Source organism: Malaclemys terrapin, chromosome 3 (assembly GCF_027887155.1).
Source record: "Malaclemys terrapin pileata isolate rMalTer1 chromosome 3, rMalTer1.hap1, whole genome shotgun sequence".
In the NCBI taxonomy this organism is placed as follows: Eukaryota; Metazoa; Chordata; order Testudines; family Emydidae; genus Malaclemys; species Malaclemys terrapin.
Window position 1 is genome coordinate 76,156,076 of NC_071507.1, and position 23,253 is coordinate 76,179,328.

Consider the following 23,253-nt stretch of genomic DNA (forward strand, 5'->3'; position numbering starts at 1 on the left):
TAACAGCTCAGCCGCTTCCCTTGGACCCCCTTGTGGCCAGGGATGATGGTGCAGTGTCTTACCTCAGTTTCTCCCTCTTGGTTCCTCAGTAACTCACAAAGAGGCTTTCACAAGTCCAGTAATAGCTCTTGTTGGAGCTTTTATAAAACAAAGTTCCAAAATAAACAAAAAAAGGTCCTTGAACCCAGCTGTAATCTGGGCACAGTCCCTCCTCCCTGAGGAACTGCCTCTTCCCTAAACCTCAGGAAAAGACACACGGCCTGGTCTGGCTTCTTTGTCTTCTCCCCAAAAGGAAAACCAAACTTCTAGCTGGTTCTTTCTACCCTGCCCCAAGTTCAGGGACCACTGCAGGAAACATTAGCTTTCCTTGCAGCTTCACTCTATAATCTCTTCCTTTGGCTACCCACAGCCTCTGTTTTTCTACTCCCTCAGAAGCCTGGTTAGGCATGTGCATTGTCTCCACCTGGAGAGGTAAATCAACTGCATCACAGCTGAGAACTATCTCCCTTTAGAAGGGCCAGCCACCCTGTGACAAGTACATTATTTATGAATTTATAGGGTGCTGCCAGTTACCTTATAGTAACTTTCAGTCCTTAAGTATCACCCCATTGTCCATAATCCTGATCTTGAGTTTGGCACATAACTAGGGCTGTGCAACATTTGGGGGTTTGCTCAGAGAGGGTCCATGCAGATGCTTTCTGTTGTTTCAGTTTCCATTTGTGCACATCCTTTGAGTTTTGCTTTGAGCGTTTGGGTTCATTTGTACCAAAAAACTCAAAGCAAAGTTTGACTGAAACCACCAATTTTGCCTGGTTGTTTAATCACGTGAAACTATCAAATTTCATATGTGGTTTCCACGAGAAATCATAAATTGCCTGAGGCCTGCTGATAACAACCTGAGCTCACAGAAAGGTGAGCTTGGCTTAAGCATTCTGTTTTTAACAAACCCCCAAAGCAGAGGAAAACGTTAGGTTGTTTTATTACAAACATAACAATGAGCCCCTTTGCCAAAGTGTCTGATACTATTAGAGAGCAGAGAGAAGTTTTCTTTACATGTATGCTCTGTGAAGGTGGGTTTTATTAATTTTTTTCCTATCTTGAAATTGTATTATTCTTGATCTATATAAATACAGGCCTGAGAACACACCCTCTCACAGCTGCCTTGTTTATACAGTTGTGACATCATCACATCCTGGTTACTTTATCTTTATAGCAGAAATTTTTTTAAACAGATTAAAAATAAAATGAGGAATTCAATATTCAGAAATAAGGACAAATCAAATCCAGTTAGTACAGATTCCAATATTACTACAGCTTTGTCTACTCACAAATGTGGTACCTCTTTCACTATCCCATTATAAATAAATTGGCACAACCTCCCGAGCGTGGATGCAGTTATAACGGATACAAATGTACTAATATCAGTACAGCTATTCTGTACCAGAAGGGGAATAACCTATACCAATACGAGGCACACTAGGGATTACACCAATCTAGTGATACCTGTGTAAGACAAAAAGAAAAAATTCACATTCCTAACCACCATCGTTATTTATACACGTACAAAAACTGTGTGGAGACCATGCCTAAATGTTTTGAATGCAATAGGAAAAAATGTAGTGCATGTATGAAGCTATGTGTTGGGACAGTGTGTGCATGACTCAGGGTTTGTCAACACTACAAACGGTTTGCTCGTATCGCTAAACTGGTAGAGCTATGCTGGCAGAGCTCCGTAGTGTAGGTTCAGCGTATGCTGACAGAAGGAGCCTTTCTGCTAAAGCCACCTCCCCAAACAACATTAGTAGTGGCGGCAGAAGCACACTTCTGTTTGCCTAGTTGCATCTACACTGGAGTCTTAGGACCGGCATGGCTATGTCAGCTAGGGGTTGAGGTTTTCTTCCCCATACTCCTAGTTGACATCACTATATGGCAAAACTGTGTAGTGTAGACTAAGCCTCAGACATATTGTACAGCTACTATGTACTTCAGAATGGAAAGTCTCTAATAACTCCCTGTTTGACACTGATGCATTTCTTAAATTACGTAGAAAAAGGCATTACTGTAAATATCTGTAGCTGTGGAGGAAGTTCAAAGTTTCTGTTCCTCACCTTCAAAGCCCTCTGCAACATTATCCTCGTTCACTTCTCTACCTTCATCTTCTCATCACCAGGCTTTGTGCAGCCTCTCTCTTTGCTACACATTTGTTCACTCTCTGTTCTCATCTTTGCACCTTTTGTGCCAGCTGGTCTCAACCAAGTATCCTCCCTTTCTTCATTCAATTGTCTTCTCCAAAACTACCTGTTTCACACACTGTTCAACCAATATCCATGTATAGCTGTCTCATCACCAAACCTTCCAATTACTGTATTAGTATTCCACCAAACAGCTCTTAAACTCCTGTTCTGGATTATTACCTTTTGAGTTGTATCAATACCAAACCTGAATGTAAGCTTTCCAGGGCAGGAAAAATGTTATTTCTTTAATGGTTGGTATAGCACCATGTACTACCGAATAGTAGGGATGCGAACAAACCAAATAACTAGTCTGAAAATACTGTCTTGTTTTAATACAAAGTATAAATACAGTCGTCCCTTCTGGCTTTATAATCTATGAGATTAGCATTCCAGATAATTCCATTTTCTCAGCCTGAGTTGCCATTTTTAGCTTGTAAACTCTTCAGGACAGAGGCTGCCTCTCTCACTCTGCTTGTACAACAGTCAGAACAATGGGCTGCAATCCTGATTGAGGCCTCTGGCTACTGCCTCAATAGAAATTAATTAATTAATCTCTCTCTCAGCTTCTTGGACATCCACCAGCACCTTATAATGAACCTCCTGATAATTCGGGACAATCCCTCCTGCCCCAGCAAGACACCAGCCATATCTCTCAACATAAACCCTCAGCCTTTACAACCTTACCTCTCTACATTGCTGGAAACCCATCCAAGTGCCCCCCAACTAAGTCACCAGACTGAATCCATCCTCCCTGGCTCCTTGTCCTCTCAACTTTCTTCCTCCTCTTACCAAAACATGTAACTGACTCAAACATGTGCCACCCCCCGCACACACACACACACACACCTGTTGTCAGAACCTATGCTCTGACCAAGACACACATAACTGAATGCTCTTTCCTCACTTGACACAACCTTCCCCAACTATCCCTGAGCATTCAGCTGAACCCAAATATAAAAAGCTTCTACATGAACCTGTCAGTGAGTAGCCAACTGATCCATTCTGAATGCTTTCTACTCACATCTGATTAACAGTATTGAGTAGAATTGTATAAAAATGCAGATGGATAGATAGATCTGATGATTATAGTCTTGTCTAATGTCTCTGTAAACAAAAGCCAACTGTTGTAATGATTGTTTTGTTTCTGATATTTACATGGCAAGGATTTGTAGACTTGTTAAAACTTCCTAAATAAATAAATACTTTAAAGAATTCAGGTGCTAAATGTTGGAAAGTTAAGCTCATTCCTAAATTACTAGCAGAAGTGGGCATCAAACCTATCATTTTAAAATATTTACCACAAGAAATGTTTGCATAGTGCTTACCGGTATTTAAGTAGTTCTGGAGAGTACTTTGACTTAGCTTTGAAAATCACCTGCAATAACAGGGGGGAAAATTGCATCATTCACAAAGTAAATACAAATGAAGAAATACAGTGTAATCCTGAGGAAAAAAAACATCTTACATGTCACAGGTTATTAGGATTCATCAAATGTTTTTTGCACCTTCAGGTTATCTGCACTAGAAAATTTTGCCACTTAAACTATACCAAGTGGCAAAACCACCCTAGTGCAGATAGACTGGTATAACTTAGTCCGGTTCAGGAATCAGAACTAACTAGATCAGGAGAAGGCATCTTTATACTGCTATGACTATATCCACACTAGGACATATACTGGTATAACTATATTGGTAAATAATTATACCCCCTTACTAACATAATTATACTGGTGCAACTTTCTAGTGTAGACCAGCCGTTGTTGACACCTTTACCTGGCAGTGTAGCATGGCCTTAAATTGGGTATAAATGTTTGCATCCACTTTAGGGGCCTGCTAAATGCGAATCAGGCCGAGTGTATTCTAGGCCTTGGCTACACTGGCAATTCACAGCGCTGCACTTGCTGCGCTCAGGGGTGTGAAAAAACACTCCCCCTGAGCGCTGCGAGCGCAGCGCTGTAAAGGGCCAGTGTAATCAGCGCCTGCAGCGCTGCACGCTTGCTCGCAGCACTGCAAGCTATTACCCTCGGAGAGGTGGAGTACTTGCAGCGCTGAGAGAGAGCTCTTGCAGCGCTGGTGGCGTGACTACACTCGCGCTTCACAGCGCTGCCGCGGCAGTGCTGTGAATCCGCAAGTGTAGCCAAGGCCCTACTGAAGTTTATTCAGTTCTCTCCGGTTACATCTTAATTGCCAAAAAAGGTGTGTTTTTACAGAGAGATAGCTACGGAGCATTAGTTATCTTGCTGTAAAATCTGTTGTAATGGAATATATGAGCCCAAAGAGTCAAAGGTGTTAACATGACCATCCCGAGACTATCCAATATTAAACAGTTTTAAACGTTATTCAGCATTTGGTATACAGAGACCTCAGCCTGCTTATTACCCTGACAAACACACCATTAAAATCTTTAAAACCTTTTATTAAAGATACAGAACAGAAGGAAAAACAGTTAACGCATTTGAAATGTTAAGTATTAAGTAAGACCTTGTCTACACTACACAGTTTGTGACAAAAGTCAGCTTTCTTTGACAAAACAGTGGAGGTATACACACTGAAATGTTCCTCCTGCCAATGTAACGCCCCTGCTATGCCCACATAATAAAACCACCTCAACAAGCGGTGTAAAGCTTTTTGCAACATAGTTAGAGCGATGCAGCATCAGTGTAGACACTCCACTTGGTTTTGTCGCCCTAATTGGCCTCCAGGAGGTATCCCACAATACCCATCCTGACCACTCTGGTCAACACTTTGAACTCTGCTTCCCTGAAGGTGCTGAGCTATGCACCTCTCCCCGATTTAAAGGCCCAGACATTTTTAAAGTTCCTCTTCCTGTTTGCTCAGCATGCGCACCAGCTGATCAGGCTGGCTTTCTGCAGCAGATGTTTTCTTGCATGGAGCACACCAGAACTGTTGGATCTGCTGAGTCTATAGGGAGAGGAGGCTGTGTAGTCACAGCTTCACTCCAGCCGTAGGAATTTTGATACCTCTGGGCTGACTGCTGGTGGCATACAGAAGGGGCACAAAAGGGACATGCAGCCGTGTTGTGCTAAAATCAAGGAGCTCCGGCAGGCATACCAGCAGGCAAGGGAGGCCAACCATTGCTTTGGTGTGGCACCGAAGACATGCCGCTTCTCTAAGTAGCTGCACACCATCCTCGGTGGCAACCCCACCTCCACTGCCAAGAGCTCTGTAGATACTTCAGCGGGGATTGGAGGCAGCAGCCAGCAGACTCAACCTCAATGATGAAGTGGTGGATGAGGAAGTAGCGCTCGAAGATGACTTGGAGCAAATGGCAGAGTTGTCTGGTAGTGCAGTGAGTCAGGACCTCTTTTCCACTCTGGAGGGTCTAGCCAGTCCCAGCAGTCCAGCTCTGGTGTGCAGGATGCAGGAAAGGGGAGCTCCAGTAAATGCTCATTTTGCTTTGATACTTCACGGTCAGAAGAGATTGAGCTCTCACGTACTTTGTTAAATAGTAGAGGAGGGATAAGGGACAGAAATTAACAACAGAGCCTATCCCTCTATGCTCTGGGTCCATGGCAGAAAAGTTTGTTAATGTACACAGGGCTGTCCCTGGAATCCTCCATAGTGATCTCTAGGAAACTTTCCTGTAGGTATTCTTCAATCCTCTGCCAAAGGTCCCTTGGAAGAGCTGCCTTATTTCTCCCCCCACTATATGAAACTTTGCTGCTCCGCCCAAAAAGTATTTCTGCAAGGATTAGAGCGGCACACAGGCAAGCTGCATATGGAGCCAGTCTGAATCCACATGCATGCAAGAGATGCACACTTGCATCCTGGGTTAGCCTTAGGAGTGAGATATCGGGTTTGAGTGCCCTAGCCTGTGGAAAAGGGTACTAATATTTAAAATAATCTCCCTATCTGCTTGTAGTAACCCCCTTCATGAGCCACTCTTTGTCCCTTCTTGCCCATTCCCCCATATCACCCCCCCACCTCGAACTCACCATATTTGGGACTTGGGCCAACTTGTGTTCTAGGCTAGGAACACTGAGAAAGAAGTGTGTATAACTTTTGTGATTCACAGCTCTGAGGACACTCACAATACTGTGTCTATTCACTGTTTCTTTGGCTTCTGCAGATGTGCCCTTGAGGACCCCCTCCTCCACACCAGCGTAGTGCCTCTGTCAGATGAGGCGGTGAACAAAGAGGATATGTTTCATGAAGTGCTGCAGTCAATAGATACAGCACATAGCAAAACAAGAGCAGAGGGAGACAATTAATGAAAAACTCAGCTTGAATAGCCTGGAAAGGACTTAGAAACAGGAGAGGATGATAAAGCTCCTGGAGGGCTAGACAGAGATGATGAAGTCCCTCATTCACCCTGCAATCTGAGCACATCCGGGCACAACTCCCCCTGCAGCCACTACAAAACTCTGCTCCATGCCCTCCCCAAATTCCGCCACCGCATTCCTTGCATGTACCCCATGCACTCCATGCCTAGGAATTGGTTTCCCAATGAAAACTGGAGTTACACACAGCTGTGAGAGCCCTAACTGCGAGACTGTTCCTCATTGTCATGTCCTGTTTGACCAAAATTGTGTTTTTTCCTGTTATTAAAGTGAAATCTTCGAAATAAAATGAGTCTTTATTTTTGAAATACACATATTGATCAGTGCTAACACTGAAACACAGTGGTTATAGGTAGGTATATTTGCTCACTACAATTAACGCTCAGGAAGCAAGCACTACAGAGGTAATTCAAGGCAGCAAATAATCATTGGCTGACCGAATGCATCACTGGGAATCATTGTCAAAATGCTCATTCAAAGTCTCCCTGATTCAAATAGCCTCCTGCTGCGCACCCTAATTGTCCTTGTATCTGGCTCCTCTAAATCAGAAACCAGTCGATCAGCCTCTGCAGTCCATCCTTGGGGAAACTTTTCCCCCTTCACTTTGCAAATATTATGTAGAGAGAGTACAGCAGGCCCCAATGACCATTGGAATATTTTCCTCATTGAGGTCTATCCTGCAAAAAAGACAGTGCCGGCGACCTTTTATTTGGCCAAAGGCACTTTCAATGGTCATTCCGTACCTGCTGAGCCTGTTGCTGAAGCGCTCCTTGTTGCTGTCTAGGTTCCCAGAGTCAGGCTTCATGAGCCATGGAAGCAAGGCATAGGTGGGGTCTCCAATGTTCACTATGGGCATTTGCACATCCCCCATTGGATTCTTCTGGTCTGGAAAGAAAGTCCCAATGTGCAACTTTCTATACACTCCAGTGTTCCTAAAGATGCATTCATCATGCACCTTTCCTGAGCACTCCGGCACTGATGTCAGTGAAATGGCCCTGATGATCCACCAGTGCCTGCAGGAGAAGTAGCCCTTTCGGTTGATATACTCCATTGTAAGATGGTCAAGGGCCAAAATTCAGATATGTGTTCCATCTATCGCCCCGCCGCGGTGAGGGAATCCCATTGCCTCAAAGCCATCAATTATTTCCTGCACATCACTAAGAGCTGAGCTGAAGCTGTTGTTACTGTTAAAGTCTGAATTCTGATCACATTTCCTAGAGGATAAAACAAGACACACACACACACACACACGAGGGGAGAGAAAAGAACAGCAAAGATTCATTTTTTAAAAATGCAGCTTCTGTCTCTGGTGTTGACTTTCACTTGCAACCTCACTGCTGGAAAAGCACAGGCATGGCTCAGAGTCTTATTAGCCATCCAAAGACCTGGCAAACTTGTACCAGTATCAGATCATTGCGTTTAACTGCCTTTTTCTGGTCAGAAGCTTTCAGCAGCATTGGAAAATATACAATCTTGGCCAGCTAAGCCAGACTTTCATTAGACAGAAGGAAAAAAGAGTAGGATAGGAAAAAGAAATAAGGTGGGTGAGAAATAAGGAAGGAAAAGGATACACAAGAGTGAGTGGGTGTGTCAAAATCTCACATCCCAAGTGATGTCTGGAATTTAGCTGCAGGCAGTGGAGGTGGCAGTGTTATCTGGGCCCCTCTCTTGGCCCGGACTGGTCAGGATGTCTCTTGGGATCAGGATGACAAAGGCCCAACAGTGTTACGGTAGATCCCAGGGTCCCAGGAGATGGTGAGGGTGACAGTCATGATAGTAAATTTCATGCAGCAGTTGTTAGCAGACAGCTGCTTCTTCTGTTAATGTTCACCAAAAAAACTTTTCTTACTTCTTTTGTTTATCAGGCATGATCTTAACACAGGCCTTGAGTTATATCAATAGGCCTCTCTGTTTGGACTAATTTAGTCTGTCTTTACCTTTTCCCAGAAACATTTACTGTTCTAGGTTATTGGGATACTTTATAAACATTCGTCCACTTTCCCACAGTTAGGCTCAAACATGGAGTGAGTTGGTAGGCCCAATTATTACAACAAAATCTAGGCAAGGAACTGGGATGTTTATCATGATGTAGCTAGGAGTGGGCAGTTCTGGCGGAGGGATATAGGATTGAACTCACCAACCTACACCTCAGTAAAAACTTCTTGTGCCTTGTCACCACTAGGATTTTACAGCAGAATAGCTAATGCATGTTAGTTATCTTAACATATATATTTTTTCTGACAGTGAGGACATACCCTGACTGAAATGCCCACCTGCCATAATCTTCCCTTTGACTGTGCTGTGTTTCACTTTCTTATCCACCTAGCCTCTTTCAAATAACATTATTTAAAAAACAAATATCCCACACACTTTGAATAGATTCATGATTATCAAAAATGGTTTGGAAGCATCATTAGTTATTTCACAGGTTAAAATGTTTTCTAAGTAAACCCAATTTGTAAGGGGGAATTTAAACTCAGCTTCCTTGCCATGGACTGAAAAGGAACCTGCTCACCACTTTAAAAAAAAAACAAAAAAAAACCCTTTAATTATGTTGCATGTTTTAGTGTGGGTGATTTGCTTTTAAAACCATTTTTCTCCCACTGGTCTTTTCTTTTCCATTTCACTAGAATTACTTTTTCCATGTGCTTTAAATATAGCTGAAATAACATTTGCTGTTTTTTATTTAACAGCTATTTACAGAATATAACTCTTATAATAGAAAATGTCTTCATTTGTGCACTAGCCTCCTCCTCGCTGGAGATGGTTATTGTTGAGTTACAGCCAGTAGAGGGAGCCTAGCTTTTCAATAGGCCCTACAAAATAATAGCTCATTTAAAATCTGAAAGTCTAGAGAATTTTCTGCAACGGTTTCTAATCTTTTTAAAGTAAGTCAAATGTCTGGGCTGCCTACAAACCCAGGCACTATCCCTTATAGTAGTGTCATAATATTCTGTGTTCAATTATCTAAACACCTCTAATAATATGTACTCAAAGGACTTCAGAAATAGGTTTTATGTTGTTTTATTTTACTTGCTGCTTAAAGGAGATAAGCAAAAAGCTTATGCCCGGTTTTGCCTCTCTGTGATGTATAAACAAGGCCCAACAGGTTTTTTGTGGGGAGTCAGGGGTTAAATTGTTTTCTTGCATGCTTTTTGCACTAGAAATTCAGCTTTTGTTTATCCCATTTATCTTGGAAGACAACATTCTGGATGACTAGAGACAGGGTGACCAGATGTCCCGATTTTATAGGGACAGTCCTGATATTTGGGGCTTTTTCTTATATAGGCTCCCATTACCCCCCACCCCCTGTCCCGATTTTTCACATTTGCTGTCTGGTCACCCTAACTGGAGAACATGTAGGATCATGACCTTGCAGAGATCAGGCAAGTGACATCTAACTAAGGGGCCGATTCTGCAACCCTTACTCACATAGAGTAGCACTTACACAAGTATTACCATTAATTTCAATAGGACTATTTTCATGAGCAAAGTAGTACTCAACATAAGTGTTAAGAGCTGATGTAAAGAGCTGTTACAGAGGTGTAGATTGTCCTAAATTAGCTTTGGTTACCCTACAAAAAACTGGTTGCAGAATTTACCAAGAGTAGATACTGCAGGGCAGTAAGTATAGATGAAAGAGTGCTAAAGGGGCTTGTGTTGGATTCACTGTACATTTTAGTGAAGCTGCATCTGAATTTTATCAAAGATAAGTGATTTTTATTCAAACTGTTTAAACAATGCTAGGGAAATGTGTAAATATTCCTCTGCATTAGTGCAGCTCCCAGGCTGCCAGTAATAATAGAAGATGTAGTGTAAGGGCATAGGCATTCTTACCACCATGTCACCAAAGCAGAAAAACAGAGGGTCTGATTCTGCAATGCTTACTCGCATGAGTAGCCCCATTGAAATTAATGCAGCTCGTCACAGAGTAAGGTACTCTTCAGTGTGGGTGGGAGTATCAGAATCTGGCCCTTACAGATTTTCCCAGTGGCGATGCACCTTTTTGTTTTTAACACTTGTTTAACTCAAACACCCTACAAGCAGTTGGAAGAAAAGGTCAGCTTGTTAAAGCTTCAACAGACCCTCCCCTTCCCTGAAGGACTAAGAAAGCTCCTAGTCAACATCTGAGTCATCCAAGGTCTTTCAGCAGAATGAGGAAAGCCAGGCTAGAACAGAGTGGAAAGCAAGTAGAAAAGAGACCCTTTTAAAAAATTCTTCAGACCATCCCCCAGAAGCTAGGAGAATGGCAAAAGGAAAACTCTGCTTGTGATCTTCATTGCTGCTTTTCTCATGCGTAAAAAACTTGATTATTTTTCTTAAAAGATTTTTTCCTACTGATTGTTCTTTAAATTATAAATATCCTGCCTTGTTTCCTTGGTTTTTTTTCCTGAAAGACTGAAGATCTAGGATGAGAATCTCTCCCTGCTCTGGCCCCTTTACCCCAGTGTAAGAGCTGGAGACAGTGATTTCCCTACACCCCCCCCCCCCTGAATTTCCCAACCCCCCCATCCCCCAGTTGTGAACTAGTTACATGCCAATTTAGTGACTGTTTGGAGATTTGAATTGAAATTGAAACATTAATACACACTTTAAAAGCATATACAGTGTATGATAAAATACATGTATCTGAAAAAGTATAATAGATTTGAAAAGTATGAACATAGACTAGCTTCCTTAATCAGCTGTTGTTTTTATGACAATATCAGTGCATTCATTTTGGTGATGTTAGCCAACCTAATAATTTCAAATGATGATTTGTAAGCAAAGTCTAAATGAGCTCTCCCTGACAGCTAGTGATGAGCTGGGGGGAAAGGCTTCAGGACCAGATTGTATTTACATTCACACCTAATCTACCTAGGTATCCAGCAAACAGAGCTGTGTTGCCCAAGTGATAGATATTGGCTGGGGTTGGGTTACAAATCACTTGAATGTGGGTGGGGAGGGGGAAGAAATGTTGTTGTTCTTATTGTATGAGTAAAGGGCAGTAGAACTGTACTTAGCCTGTGCTGATTGAGGGCATCAAGAGAGAGGGTGGGGACCAGTCCCCCTCCACTGTTTAAAGACAGAGCTGATTAGGCTCCATAGATAGTCTTTTGTTCTGTTAAGTGACCACTGCAGCTGAAATCACTGATAATCAGGTGTAAGTGCTTAGTCCTGCTGTGGGGATAGAGTTTCTGTGGAAGAGATGGCCAAGACTGCACTAGCAGTGAGGTTCCCCCACTGAGAACTCAGCTGAAATCACTGAGAGCTGGGTGGAACCTCAAGAGACCAACTTGCAGAGGTCACAGTGGCAGGTGGTAGCAGAAGGTGACTTTGGCATTGGCAACAGAATGGTGGAGTGAACGGTGCCACAATGAACAGCAGTGGCTAGAGCAAACAGTGAGTAGCTGGAGGAACGAGCAAGGTGCCTTCTTGCCCCCCACCTGGGAGGTGAACTCCTGTGAAAGCACCTCTGAACTCTGAGTCTCCACTGACCAAGGACAACACCGGTGAGTGGGGTGCAGTGGAGGAAAAAGTGAGGGGCACGTTAAATAAACATTTGTTTGTTGGACTATATTTTAGTGACTTTGCTCCAGAATGCTAGATTTGTGACTGGGAATGGAAACTTATATAAATATTTTCCTAGTAGGCCAAGATTTTTTTTTTTTTAATGCATTATTTGCCAAGGTTGTTATCTCACATTGTTGCTATCTTGAGAGGCCATTATGTTGGGGAGTTCCTGTACTAAGCATTTTTATTATTATAATTAATTTTTACATAAGAATGGTCATACTGGGTCAGACCAACGGTCCATCTAGTCCAGTATCCTGTCTTCCGACAGTGGTCAAGGCCAGGTGCTTCAGAGGGAATGAACAGAACAGGTAATCATCAAGTGATCCATCCCCTGTTGCCCATTCCCAGCTTCTGGCAAACAGGCTAGGGACACTCAGAACATGGTGTTGCATCCCTCTCCATCCTGGCTAATAGCCACTGATGGACCTATTCTCCAGGAATTTATCTAGTTTTTTTTTTTTTTTTAATCCTGTTATAGTTTTGGTCTTCACAGCATCCCCTGGCAAAGAGTTCCACGGGTTGACTTTATGTTGTGTGAAGAAGTACTTCATTTTGTTTTTTTAAAACCTGCTGCCTATTAATTTCATTGGGCGACTGCTAGTTCTTGTGTTATGTGAAGGATTAAATAACATTTCCTTATTCACTTTCTTCACACCAGTCAAGATTTTATAGACCTCTATCATATCCCCCCTTAGTCGTCTCTTTTCTAAGCTGAAAATTCCCAGTCATTTTAATTTCTCCTTCTGTTTCATACCCCTAATCATTTTAGTTGCCCATCTCGGTACCTTTTCCAATTCCAATATATCTTTTTTGGGATGGGGTGACCAGATCTGCACACAGTATTCAAGGTGTGCACGTACCATGGATTTATATAGAGGCAATATGATATTTTCTGTCTTATTATCTATCCCTTTCTTAATGATTCCCAACATTGTTGGCTTTTTTGACTGCCGCTTCACATTGAGTGGATGTTTTCAGAGAACTATCCACAATGACTCCAAGATCTCTTTCTTGAGTATTTAACAGCTAATTCAGACTCCATCATTTTGTATGTATAGTTGAGATTGTTTTCCAATGTGCATTACTTTGCATTTATCAACATTGAATTTTGTCTGCCATTTTGTTGCCCAGTCACCCAGTTTTGTGAGATCCCTTTGTAACTCTTCACAGTCTGCCTGGGACTTAACTATCTTGAATAGTTTTGTACCATCTGCAAATTTCGCCAACTGACTGTTTACCCATTTTTTCCAGATCATTTATGTTGAACAGTAATGGCCCCAGTACTAACCCCTCAGGGATACCACTATTTCTCTCTCTCCATTCTGCAAACTGAATTTATTCCTACCCTTTGTTTCCTATCTTTTAACCAGTTTCTGATCCAGGAGAGGACTTCCCTCTTATCCCATGATGGCTTACTTTTCAAAAGTCAATTTAAATTATTTTTTTAGAAATCTAGACCCGTTATGTGTTTTGGTGTAACTTGCATTATCCTTATGTTAAATTTGCATTATCCTAACAAAACGTTTACTTTATTCATATCTCTTTTTATATATCTCATCGGCCCTGACACCCCCCCCCCGTGTAAATTCAAACACCCTCCCCCCCCCCTTTCAATTCCTGAGGAAACCACTGGCTGGAGAGGTATAAAGGGTTCTAAAAGTCCCAGATCCAGCCAGGGAGAATTCTTCTATTGCAGGACCTGGGAAAAACAGCAGCAGGTTCTCCTCTGAAGTCCCCAAGCAAAGCCCAGTGTAGGGGGTGTGCCAGTTGTGGGGCTGTGGCAGGAAAGGTAGAGCCGCAGTGCAGAGATTCTGGATATCTCTGTGCCCAAAGGCAGCCAGGGAAAAGCTGTCATAACTTAGACAGCCCCAGCAAGAGTTGTCTACGTTACACCACAGGTCTCTCTGGCACCAGGAGTATACCAGAATCAGGAGTATGCAAAAGTGTTATCGCGACCTCTTACCCCCTGGGGTTGCAAGTTGATGCATCAAATAATCTCATTCCTAGAGCTTGTCTACAGTGGGGAAATTTTCTATCCAGTTTTAACATTGAAAATCAAATTATTTGAAACAAGCTGATTAGAGCCACAGTGTGAGGTGACCAAGTATCAGGGGGTAGCCGTGTTAGTCTGTATCTACAAAAACAACAAAGAGTCTGGTGGCACCTTAAAGACTAACAGATTTATTTGGGCATAAGCTTTCGTGAGTAAAAACCTCACTTCTTCGGATGCATAGAGTGAAAGAAGAAGTGAGGTTTTTACTCACGAAAGCTTATGCCCAAATAAATCTGTTAGTCTTTAAGGTGCCACCAGACTCTTTGTTGTTAGTGTGAGGTGACCCAACTCCTTTTTCCTGAGCTGGATCCAAGACCACACCTCACTCTGAGGGCTAGAGTAGGACTTAAGCACTCCATAGGCCTTGGGCTAGACTTTTGCACAGGCCTGAAATTCACCCTTCGTTATCAGTTCTCATTTCAGGGACCTGTGAAGTCGAGTGTCTTTTGCCCATCTTTGCACTTCCTCCATGTTCCATGCGAGTTTGTCCTCACACCTTGAAAGCACTTGGCAACACCCACTCCTGCCTATACCTCTGCCTCATTGACTCTTACCTTGTCCCACAGTATCTGTAATACACCAGCCACCACCAATGCTGGTAGCAATGGCATAGATGCTAGGGCTATTTACCATCAAGTCATGAACATTTGCTCAGTAAAAACACCTGAGCCCTGTTTATACCAGAACTTAGCACCTGTGCAGGTATTAATTTTTCTAATGTAGCCACGGCATAGAGTGTAATGTTGTATGTCAGGACTATTGTCTTATGTTTTACCACCTGTAGTGTTACTCCTGGGAAGCACTGGGTACATTTAAAGTGCTCTCTAAATGAATAAGTGCTGGATAAAACTTTGTAACAATTGTGTATTGATTTCTACTGCCTTTTTTTATTAATGAAAAGAACTTTCTGTCCCTTACTGGCTAGATTACATTGTAAAATTCTATATAAAATAATTAAATAACAACTTCCCTTGTCTTCCCCTCAGAGATAACATACACATTAATTAAAATTCCATTTAGGTTGTCACTTAAAGCCTTGTACTGGATTTTCCCTGCCCTCAGTTGACTGAACCCTGCTTCTTGGTGGGCAATGGCGGCTGTGTGAGGCAGGGAAAACTCCCCAGTCAGGATACCAAGAGGAGAGGGGAAATGAGGAGTTGGTAGGACTGGATCTATCTAGCCATCCTCCCCTGCGGATGGAACCTCCCTACACCTCACCACAGAGCCTCCTTCAAGTCATCTGCAATGCTTGGGAAGTGTCCGACCCTTAGGGTTACCATACGTCCGTATCTCCCCGGACATGTCCGGCTTTTTAGTTGTTAATTGCCGTCCGGGAGGAATTTTTAAATATATAAAAATGTCCGGAAAATACGGACATATGATAACCCTACCCACTGCCCCCTCTCCTCTTGGGGTGTCAGCTTGCTTAGCCTGCAGATTGCAACTTTCCCTGTGCTGCTGCAACCCTGCGCCCCAGGGCTAGGAGCGGTGGTGTCTCTGCAGCCAGCTGCTGGTGCGGGGGACCCATGGCCGCATCTCCCTCCTCCGAGTATCCCCTGTGGCTCTGGCAGAGCCTCAGTCTCCCCCCTCTGTCCCGGCCATGCAAGGAGCCCCCCCCGCCAGCAGTCCGTGCAGCCGAGGCTGCCTCCCCCCCCCGGCAGAGCTGCTGCCTGGGGGCGGGTCCCAGCGCAAGGGAAAGTTTCTCGGCACGTGGCGGCGGCTCCCGGGCGCCCGAGCTCCCGCACCCGGTAAGGGCCCGTGCTGCAGCGCCTCCCACAGCCTGAGCTGCCACAGCCTCGCCGGGTCCGGCTGGAGGCTCCCCTGAGGGAGGTGAAGGGTGGGGGACTCTGAGGTGGGGGGATTCTGAGGGGAGGGGGCTATGGGAGGGGGCGGGGGGCTCTGAGGCAGGGGCTGTGGAGAGTGGGGGGCTGTGGAGGGGGTGGGCTATGGGAGGAGGTGGGGAAATAAAGGGTAGGGGTTATGGAGGGAGGTGAAGGGGAGGACTGAGGTGGGGGGGTGCTGTGGAAGGTGGGGGGCGCTATGGAAGGTGGGGGGCTCTGAGGCAGGGGCTGTGGAGAGTGGGGGGGCTGTGGAGGGCAGGCTCTCAGGAGAAGGGGCACTGAGGCAGGAGAAGGCTGAGGATGGGCCCTGTGGAGAGCGGGTGGCTCTGGGGTGAGGCCTGGGGGGTCCGACGGGAGGGAGGAAGCGGCTCTGGGGTGAGGCTTGGGGGTTCCGGCGGGCGGGAGGTGGCTCTGGGGTAGGGTTACCATACGTCCAGATTTTCCCGGACATGTCTGGCTTTTTGGTCCTCAAATCCCCGTCTGGGAGGAATTTCCAAAAAGCCGGACATGTCCGGGAAAATGGGGAGGTATGGTAAGGGGACCGCCTCCTCCCTGGGCTCCAACTTTCCCGGCTCCTGCCACTCTCCACCACAGCGGGGGCCGAAGCAACTTCCCCAGTGCAGCAGCAGCCGGGGGGTGGGAGGGAGAATGCGGGGTGCTCAGGGGAGGGGTGGAGTTGGGGTGGGGACTTTGGGGAAGGGGCGGAGTTGGGGCAGGGCCAGGGGTGGAGTGTTCTCTTTTTGCAGTATTGAAATATGGTAACCCTACCGACCCTGATGGTTTAAACTTATGATCTGCCAACAAGCTTTTTGTATGTGTCCTGGGAGTGGGGGGAGGTTTGGGATTTCCAGCATCTCTCTAGGTCTGCATGACATCATCCTCTCCACCCAACCTCTCTGCACCCTAACCTATGTCCCCCACCCAAAACTTCTGTGCTGCAAGTACTACATTTAAACTCTGAAACATAACAAAACAAAATGAAACATGCCACCCTACCCCTGAATTCCTCCCAAAGGGGGGTGGGGGGGTTAGCATCTCATCTGACCCATAGTCCATGTCTCTAAATTCAGACTTTGAAGGATTTCTTAGGCTCTTGTGACTGCCTCCAAAATCTCAAGACTTTTATTGGGTCAACCTTGTAAGTGACAACAAATGTAGATCAGAGATAGAGAGGAGAAATGGACCCCGACCAGGGAGGCTGCAAATAAGAAAGTTCTTGAATTCCAGGCCAACCCATCTCAATTCAATTAAAGTAGGAAATATATTGTTTTTGAACAGCTAAATTAAACCTGTAGGGTTGGGGAGGGGCAGATGTCAGACAGGCAGAACTTCAGGTTTTGCAGACACTCCTTGGAGGCAGGAAGGCATATTAACAATCCATACGTTACCTGATGTATCAGTTGCTCTAGCTCATGTTGTGTAATTATTTGCAGGCATCCTGCTATTGTTTTACAAAAGTAATATCTCTGCTGTTTGTTTTGTTCTTACATTAACCTGACACGTAGTTTCATAGCTTCCAAGCAGAGGAAGCTTTACTCTTAAGGAGTGGGTTATATTATTTCCTATCTTTAGAAGACCAATGAATGGACACAGAAGCAGGATCTTTGTCTTCCTTACTGGAAACATGTGCACTTCCCGCAGCAGTTTGTTTTGGAAGAGAAGTGATTGCTATTGCTATTACATATGCTTTCTTCTAGCACCCTATGCCATATCTAGGGCATCAAAAGCCCTGCACAGTAAAAGTCTGTATACTCCCAAGCGGCAGCCAGCACTCAACCCCAAGGATACCAGTCAGTGTCAGTCAAAACCTTGATTATCTGTAACTGCTTTTCTCACTGGTCCAGCAGGTTTAACAACCTCCCACACTGCATTACAATTCCTTTGGGGGGTTTTATTGCTGCAGGTGACGCTCAAAACTCAGGAAAACCCCTGCTGTGCTGGTGCCACTATGTCTCATTTTATCTAAGGCACAGTTGAGGCCTTATTTATAAAGGGTCCTTACTCCTGAAGAAGAGCTCAGTGTAAGCTTGACTCTCTGACCAACAGAAGCTGGTCCAACAAAAGGCATTACCTCACCCATCTTGTCTCTCTCATTCCAAGCTTCACATCTTTATTGCTTTTGCTAGCTACCTTCTTTTCTTCTTGCTAAATAACAGTTGGCTTTCATGCAGTGAGGCACATCTGCAGTCTACTTCTGCGAGGGGTGAAAGTTGCCTCTGAACAGGTTTGTGAAGTTAAAGCAATTATTGAAAACAAATTCTCTCTCCCCACCCCTTTCACACTAGTTCTTGCTTGTCTGCTGTGGAAATGTAGGTGTAAAAAAGACAGTCTCAACATCTTTAATTATAAGACAAACCATCTCCCTATTGGTTGGAAGCAAAGAACTAATAAAAGTGAACTAAAAATGTATAAATTTGTTCCATGTATTAGGTTATATTTCCACAATGGCTGTGCTTGTGTTTCTAAACTCAACTCCTTGTTTTAGCTGGGTGGAGCCTTATTACAAGTGGGATTTTCCATGGGATTAACTAGCACGGAAGCAAACGGCAATAAATACAGTAATAATTTGCTTGTCTCTAGCACCTTTCAGTCATTACTCGTAAAGTCCTTTGCAAGTATAATTTTAAAAGCCTCACAACACCAGGTCAGTATTATACTCCTTTTACAGAGGGGCAAAGTAAGGCTTAGTGAGCTTGTGATTTGCTCATGGTGACACAGCACAATTGATGTCAAAATTAGAACCCAGGAGCCTTAACTTTGTGCCCTCCTTTAAGCACTACAGTCTAATGCAGTGGTTCTCAAACTTCATTGCACCGTGACCCCCTTCAGACAACAAACATTACTACATGACACCAGGAGGAAAGACCGAATCTGCCCGAGCCCTGCGGCTCCGGGTGTGGGGGGGGGGGCAAAGCTGAAGCCCAAGGGCTTCTGCCCTGGGCTTGGGGCCTGTAACCTTAGCCCTGGGCGATGGGGCTTGGGCTTCAGACTTGCTGGGGTCCAGGGCCAACACCAGCCTCAAAACCCACTTTGGGGTCCAGACCCACAGTTTGAGAACCCCTGGTCTAGTGGATCGCAATTTACTTACCGCTGTGGGTCCCATATGCAGCTCCCCATGTATTATGTGGGCTGCATCTACACAATATATATCTACTTGTATGGCCCTGAGGATGTCACATGGGCTGCAGCTGTGTGCTGATTGGGCCACAGGTTGAGAAGCACTGCACTTGACCATACTCATTACATAGCTTCAAAGTGCTACCAGGCAGCAATGTTATAATCCAAGTAAAATGAAAATGTGAGTACAGAGATATAAACTGTTGCTTGCTCTCTCTCTTGGATTTTCCTTGAGATGAAAGGAATCAATAACCTATACTACTAAGCCTCCCCACTGCATTCTCCATGCTCACTTAATCCTTAGCTTCTTGACTGGGAGCCAAGAAACTAAATTCTCTCTTCAGAAGACTTCAATGGGAGTTGCATGTGTGTGTGAATTTGGCCCCAGGGTACCATTTAGTGCCAACTATGGTGACCGATGGATTTTGTGTGATATTGGACACTTGTCTCTTGGAAACTGGACCACCACCAAATTCATTACACAATAGCCAGGGAATCACCATCTTATAATAGCAAGCCTGGGCCACTATCCGCTCTCACCCTTACCACATGCGGTTCTATAGTTCTTATTTAGTGGCGCTCGGTTTCAGAAGCCAGTCACTTTTCTTCAGTAAGGTAATTTGCAGACCTACAGTAGTTGTTATCTCTGGGAACCACTTAGAAGGTGTGTGTATTTAAAAAAAAAAAATCAGTCCGGTCTAGGACCTAATGGATAGGTAGTCCACATCACAAACTCTTTATTACAACCTGCACTCTAGAAGGTAGTCTCTGTGGAGTGTTCAAGCAGGGAGACTGATCTGCACGCTCACCCATGAGGTCCAGCTACCGGGTATGCTAGAAAGATGACCCATTACTGATACAGGTAATCTAAGGGCAGAATTCAGAGGAAGTTTGGCTTTGTGGTTAAGGCAGTAGGACTCAGGAGTTCTAGTCGCAAATCCCAGTTTCTTGTTTGACCTTTCTTTGTCTCAATTCTCCATTTGTAAAACAGGGATAATACTTTCTTCCCTCAATTCCATCTTGTCTATTTAGATTACAAGATCTTTGAGGCAGAGGCTCTCTCTTACTGTGTGTTTTGTGCAGCACCTAACACAGTGGAGCTCTTGTCTCAGTTGGGGCTTCCCCCCAGATGCTACTGTAATACAAATAAGAATAATAAATTGGGCCTGCAATAGGAATCTAGTTAACAATTCTGTTACTGATACACAAAGAAAAATAGACAGCTCAATGACTCATACTGGCATTGCAGTACCACCAGGAGTAAACAACAAGATCTCATTTTTTGTCAGTAAAGCCATGCAATATGATTCTGAATGCACGCAGAACAGCTAAGCCAGGAGGTTTTACAGTGTCCCTTTGAGCAGAACTGCACTTTAGACAGCCACTGTAAAATAACTCCAAGTTTTTCAGTACAATTTGTTCAGCCTTAGGTTAAATGTCACCTTTAACTCGGCAACAGATTTATTTACTGCTTCTCCCCAGGGTGGCTGCTTCATTGTAGCAGTTTTCACTTGCCTTCCAAAACACAAAGTTCCAAATTAAGTACATTAAATGTACTTCTTTCCCTGCCTGGGAAATCACATCTCTTACAAACCTCTTAAAAAAAAAAAAAGCAAAGCTTTACAATTCTGTAGTACTTAATCAACCCAGGCACAGAAATGTCCATTCCTTACCTGAGTGAAGTAAAGATTCATCAGTGTCAGTGTGAAAAACTGGAGGCAAACTGGGAAGCAATAGAGAAGCCAGAAGATGAAGGGTCTGAGAGAGTTTGCTGTGACAAAATCTTTGAAGTAAAATGAAAAGAGCACAGTCCTAAGCGAGGCCCAAAATAGGCACAGAAACAGAAAGACAGTTTGGTAACTGAACCTCTTGTGCCTGTAGTGGAGGACCAGCCAAAGCTGGACGTAGATGAACACAAAGAGGAGGGAATAAAAAACAGTATATACAGTGGTCAGGCCCAGCTTCACATACGGCGGGACAGCTGGTGTCAGGGTCGGTGGCAGGGTGTCATTTTTCAGTGGGTCCCACTCAGAGGCCTCCATTTGAGATCAGAAATCGTAAAGAGTTGCTTGTTAAGTTTGGCTGCTTCTGCTCCTGCTTCCTCCTCCTTTCATCTTCCTACAGCAGCATAGGAACCAAGAAAATGAGAGAGAAAACAAGCTGCACTTCCTCTTTGGCAGCTCACTGACGGCTGGTAGCACATGATCACAATTCAGAATGATTCATTAGGGCTGCCTGTGTCAGCAATTGGCAGGGAACGATTCTGAAGGCTGCAGTGCTCTTTGCTGATGTTTGTGGACAACCCCTGCCCATCCTTCTGAAAACAAAAAAAACCCATCTCCTCCCTGTGCAATTTATAACCAAACCCCTTCCTAAACATGCTAATCTTGATTTAAGATGAGGTCAGTAACACTGGTGTGTTATGTAGGAAGCAGCTACTTGATGTTTTTACTAGTGATAGCCAAGTCAGATGCTGTGGTTTTTAGTTTTTTTGTTTGTTTTTTGTTTTGTTTTTTAACAAGCAACTTATTTGCTAGTGTTTAACTAAGAAGACTTTTTTAGGAACTTTTATTCAAAACACCGCAGTAAGCTGTAGTGCTCTGGATCTTCATTACAGAATCCTGCAGTGCTTGGTAGGGAATATACAATTCACACTGCAAACTGAATGGTCATCTTATCCAATAGCCTCTCTCTCTGTTAGTGGCCAATATCAGATGTTTCAGTGGAAGGGGTGCAAAAACACATAAGACCTAGTGTTGCCAACCCTCCAGGATTGTCCTGGAGTCTCCAGGAATTAAAGATTAATCTTTAATTAAAGGTTATGTCATGTGATGAAACCCCTGGGAATATGTCAGACCAAAATTGGCAACCCTGCTAAGGCATCAACCTAAATGTATTGTCTGCCTCTTAACAGGAACAAAAGAAAAACACTAAATGCCAAAATGTGCTAGAGCATAAGTGTCATTGCACAGGATTTCCCTACTCAAATATTTTCTACCTTGGCCGTCTCTGGGACAATAATTGATTGGAGATGCTTATTGGTAAATATGCAGCCATGACATTGGGATTAGTTTTATAAAATAACACTTTCCTTTGTGGGCATTTCTTATATTGTGAATGTTTGTCATATGTGGATGAGTCTTGGGAAGTGAAACTGAGTGGTTTTGACATCTGCACTATGAAGAGATAAAGTTCTCAAACACCTCAAAGTCATGTAGAAAGTTATTTTAAAAAAAAAATGGCTAAGGCAGGTGCAGAGTTAATGTTCTTGCTGGGTTTTGTTTTATTTTATAATCTACAATAAATTCTTTTGAAAAGAACACCCCTGGACTAGTTCCAAGGGAATCCCAAATTTCCTGTGAGCAGTGGGAGCATCTGCTTTCGGCAAAATATTCCTACTAAATGGCTATTATCAAAGGCTTTGGGGATATGAGCAACGGAGGAGATAAATTTGGAATTATGTTATGAAAAACCTACCTGACAAATATCTGCAGACGGAAAGGATGACATGCTAACTTCTGCCTCGCTGAAAGAATATGGTGATGATGACGATGAACAATAAGCATGTCTGTTGCATGCATAACTTGGGATGGCACTTTAATAAAAAAAAAAAAAAAAAAAACCTCTTTAAAGATGTTGGCCCTGCCCTGAAACTATTCAAATCTGGGTGTCTAAAGCTATGCTCTTATTAGGCACCTAAATATAAGTGGCCTTATTTTCAAAGGTGCTGAGCAATCCCAGATCCCATTGGCTTGAAAGGGATTTATGGATGCTCAGTGCTTCTGAAAATAAGGCCACTTATATTTAGGTGCCTAAATAGGATTTAGGAGGCTCGCTTTAGGCATCCAGGTTTGAGGACTTTTGGATAAAGAGCCTACTACCGTAAGGTTCTGAGCACTTCCTGAGATGTGCTGAGTGGCCTAAACTCCCACCTCTCAGGAGACCCTAAACTACCAGATAGGATAAGGCCCTAAATTAGACACACCTAGAATATTAAGATGGACAAAGGAAGGGGTTAGGGGAAGGAGGGGTGAGTGTAAGACAAATTAAAATGAGTCTTATAACTGCAAATGAATCATATAAGGTCTGAGAGAGAAATTGCAGTGACACACTCAAGGTGCTGTGAAAGTAGGATTAAAATTGTGGCCCTA

The 23,253-nt window shown here is 43.8% G+C and overlaps 1 protein-coding gene across 1 annotated transcript in view; it reads right to left on the reverse strand.

The window, feature by feature from the left end:
- The window catches only part of GPR137B (G protein-coupled receptor 137B), a 42,425-nt gene extending 21,152 nt beyond the window's left edge, over nt 1-21,273 (reverse strand). Inside the window, exons 1-2 of the mRNA XM_054023163.1 lie at nt 20,776-21,273; nt 3,560-3,609 (exon numbers count right to left, since the gene is read on the reverse strand). Coding sequence (XP_053879138.1) covers nt 3,560-3,609; nt 20,776-21,144 — 419 coding nt within the window. The 5' untranslated portion in view covers nt 21,145-21,273. The remainder of the gene's footprint in view (nt 1-3,559; nt 3,610-20,775) is intronic.
- Nucleotides 21,274-23,253: the final 1,980 nt, after the last annotated feature.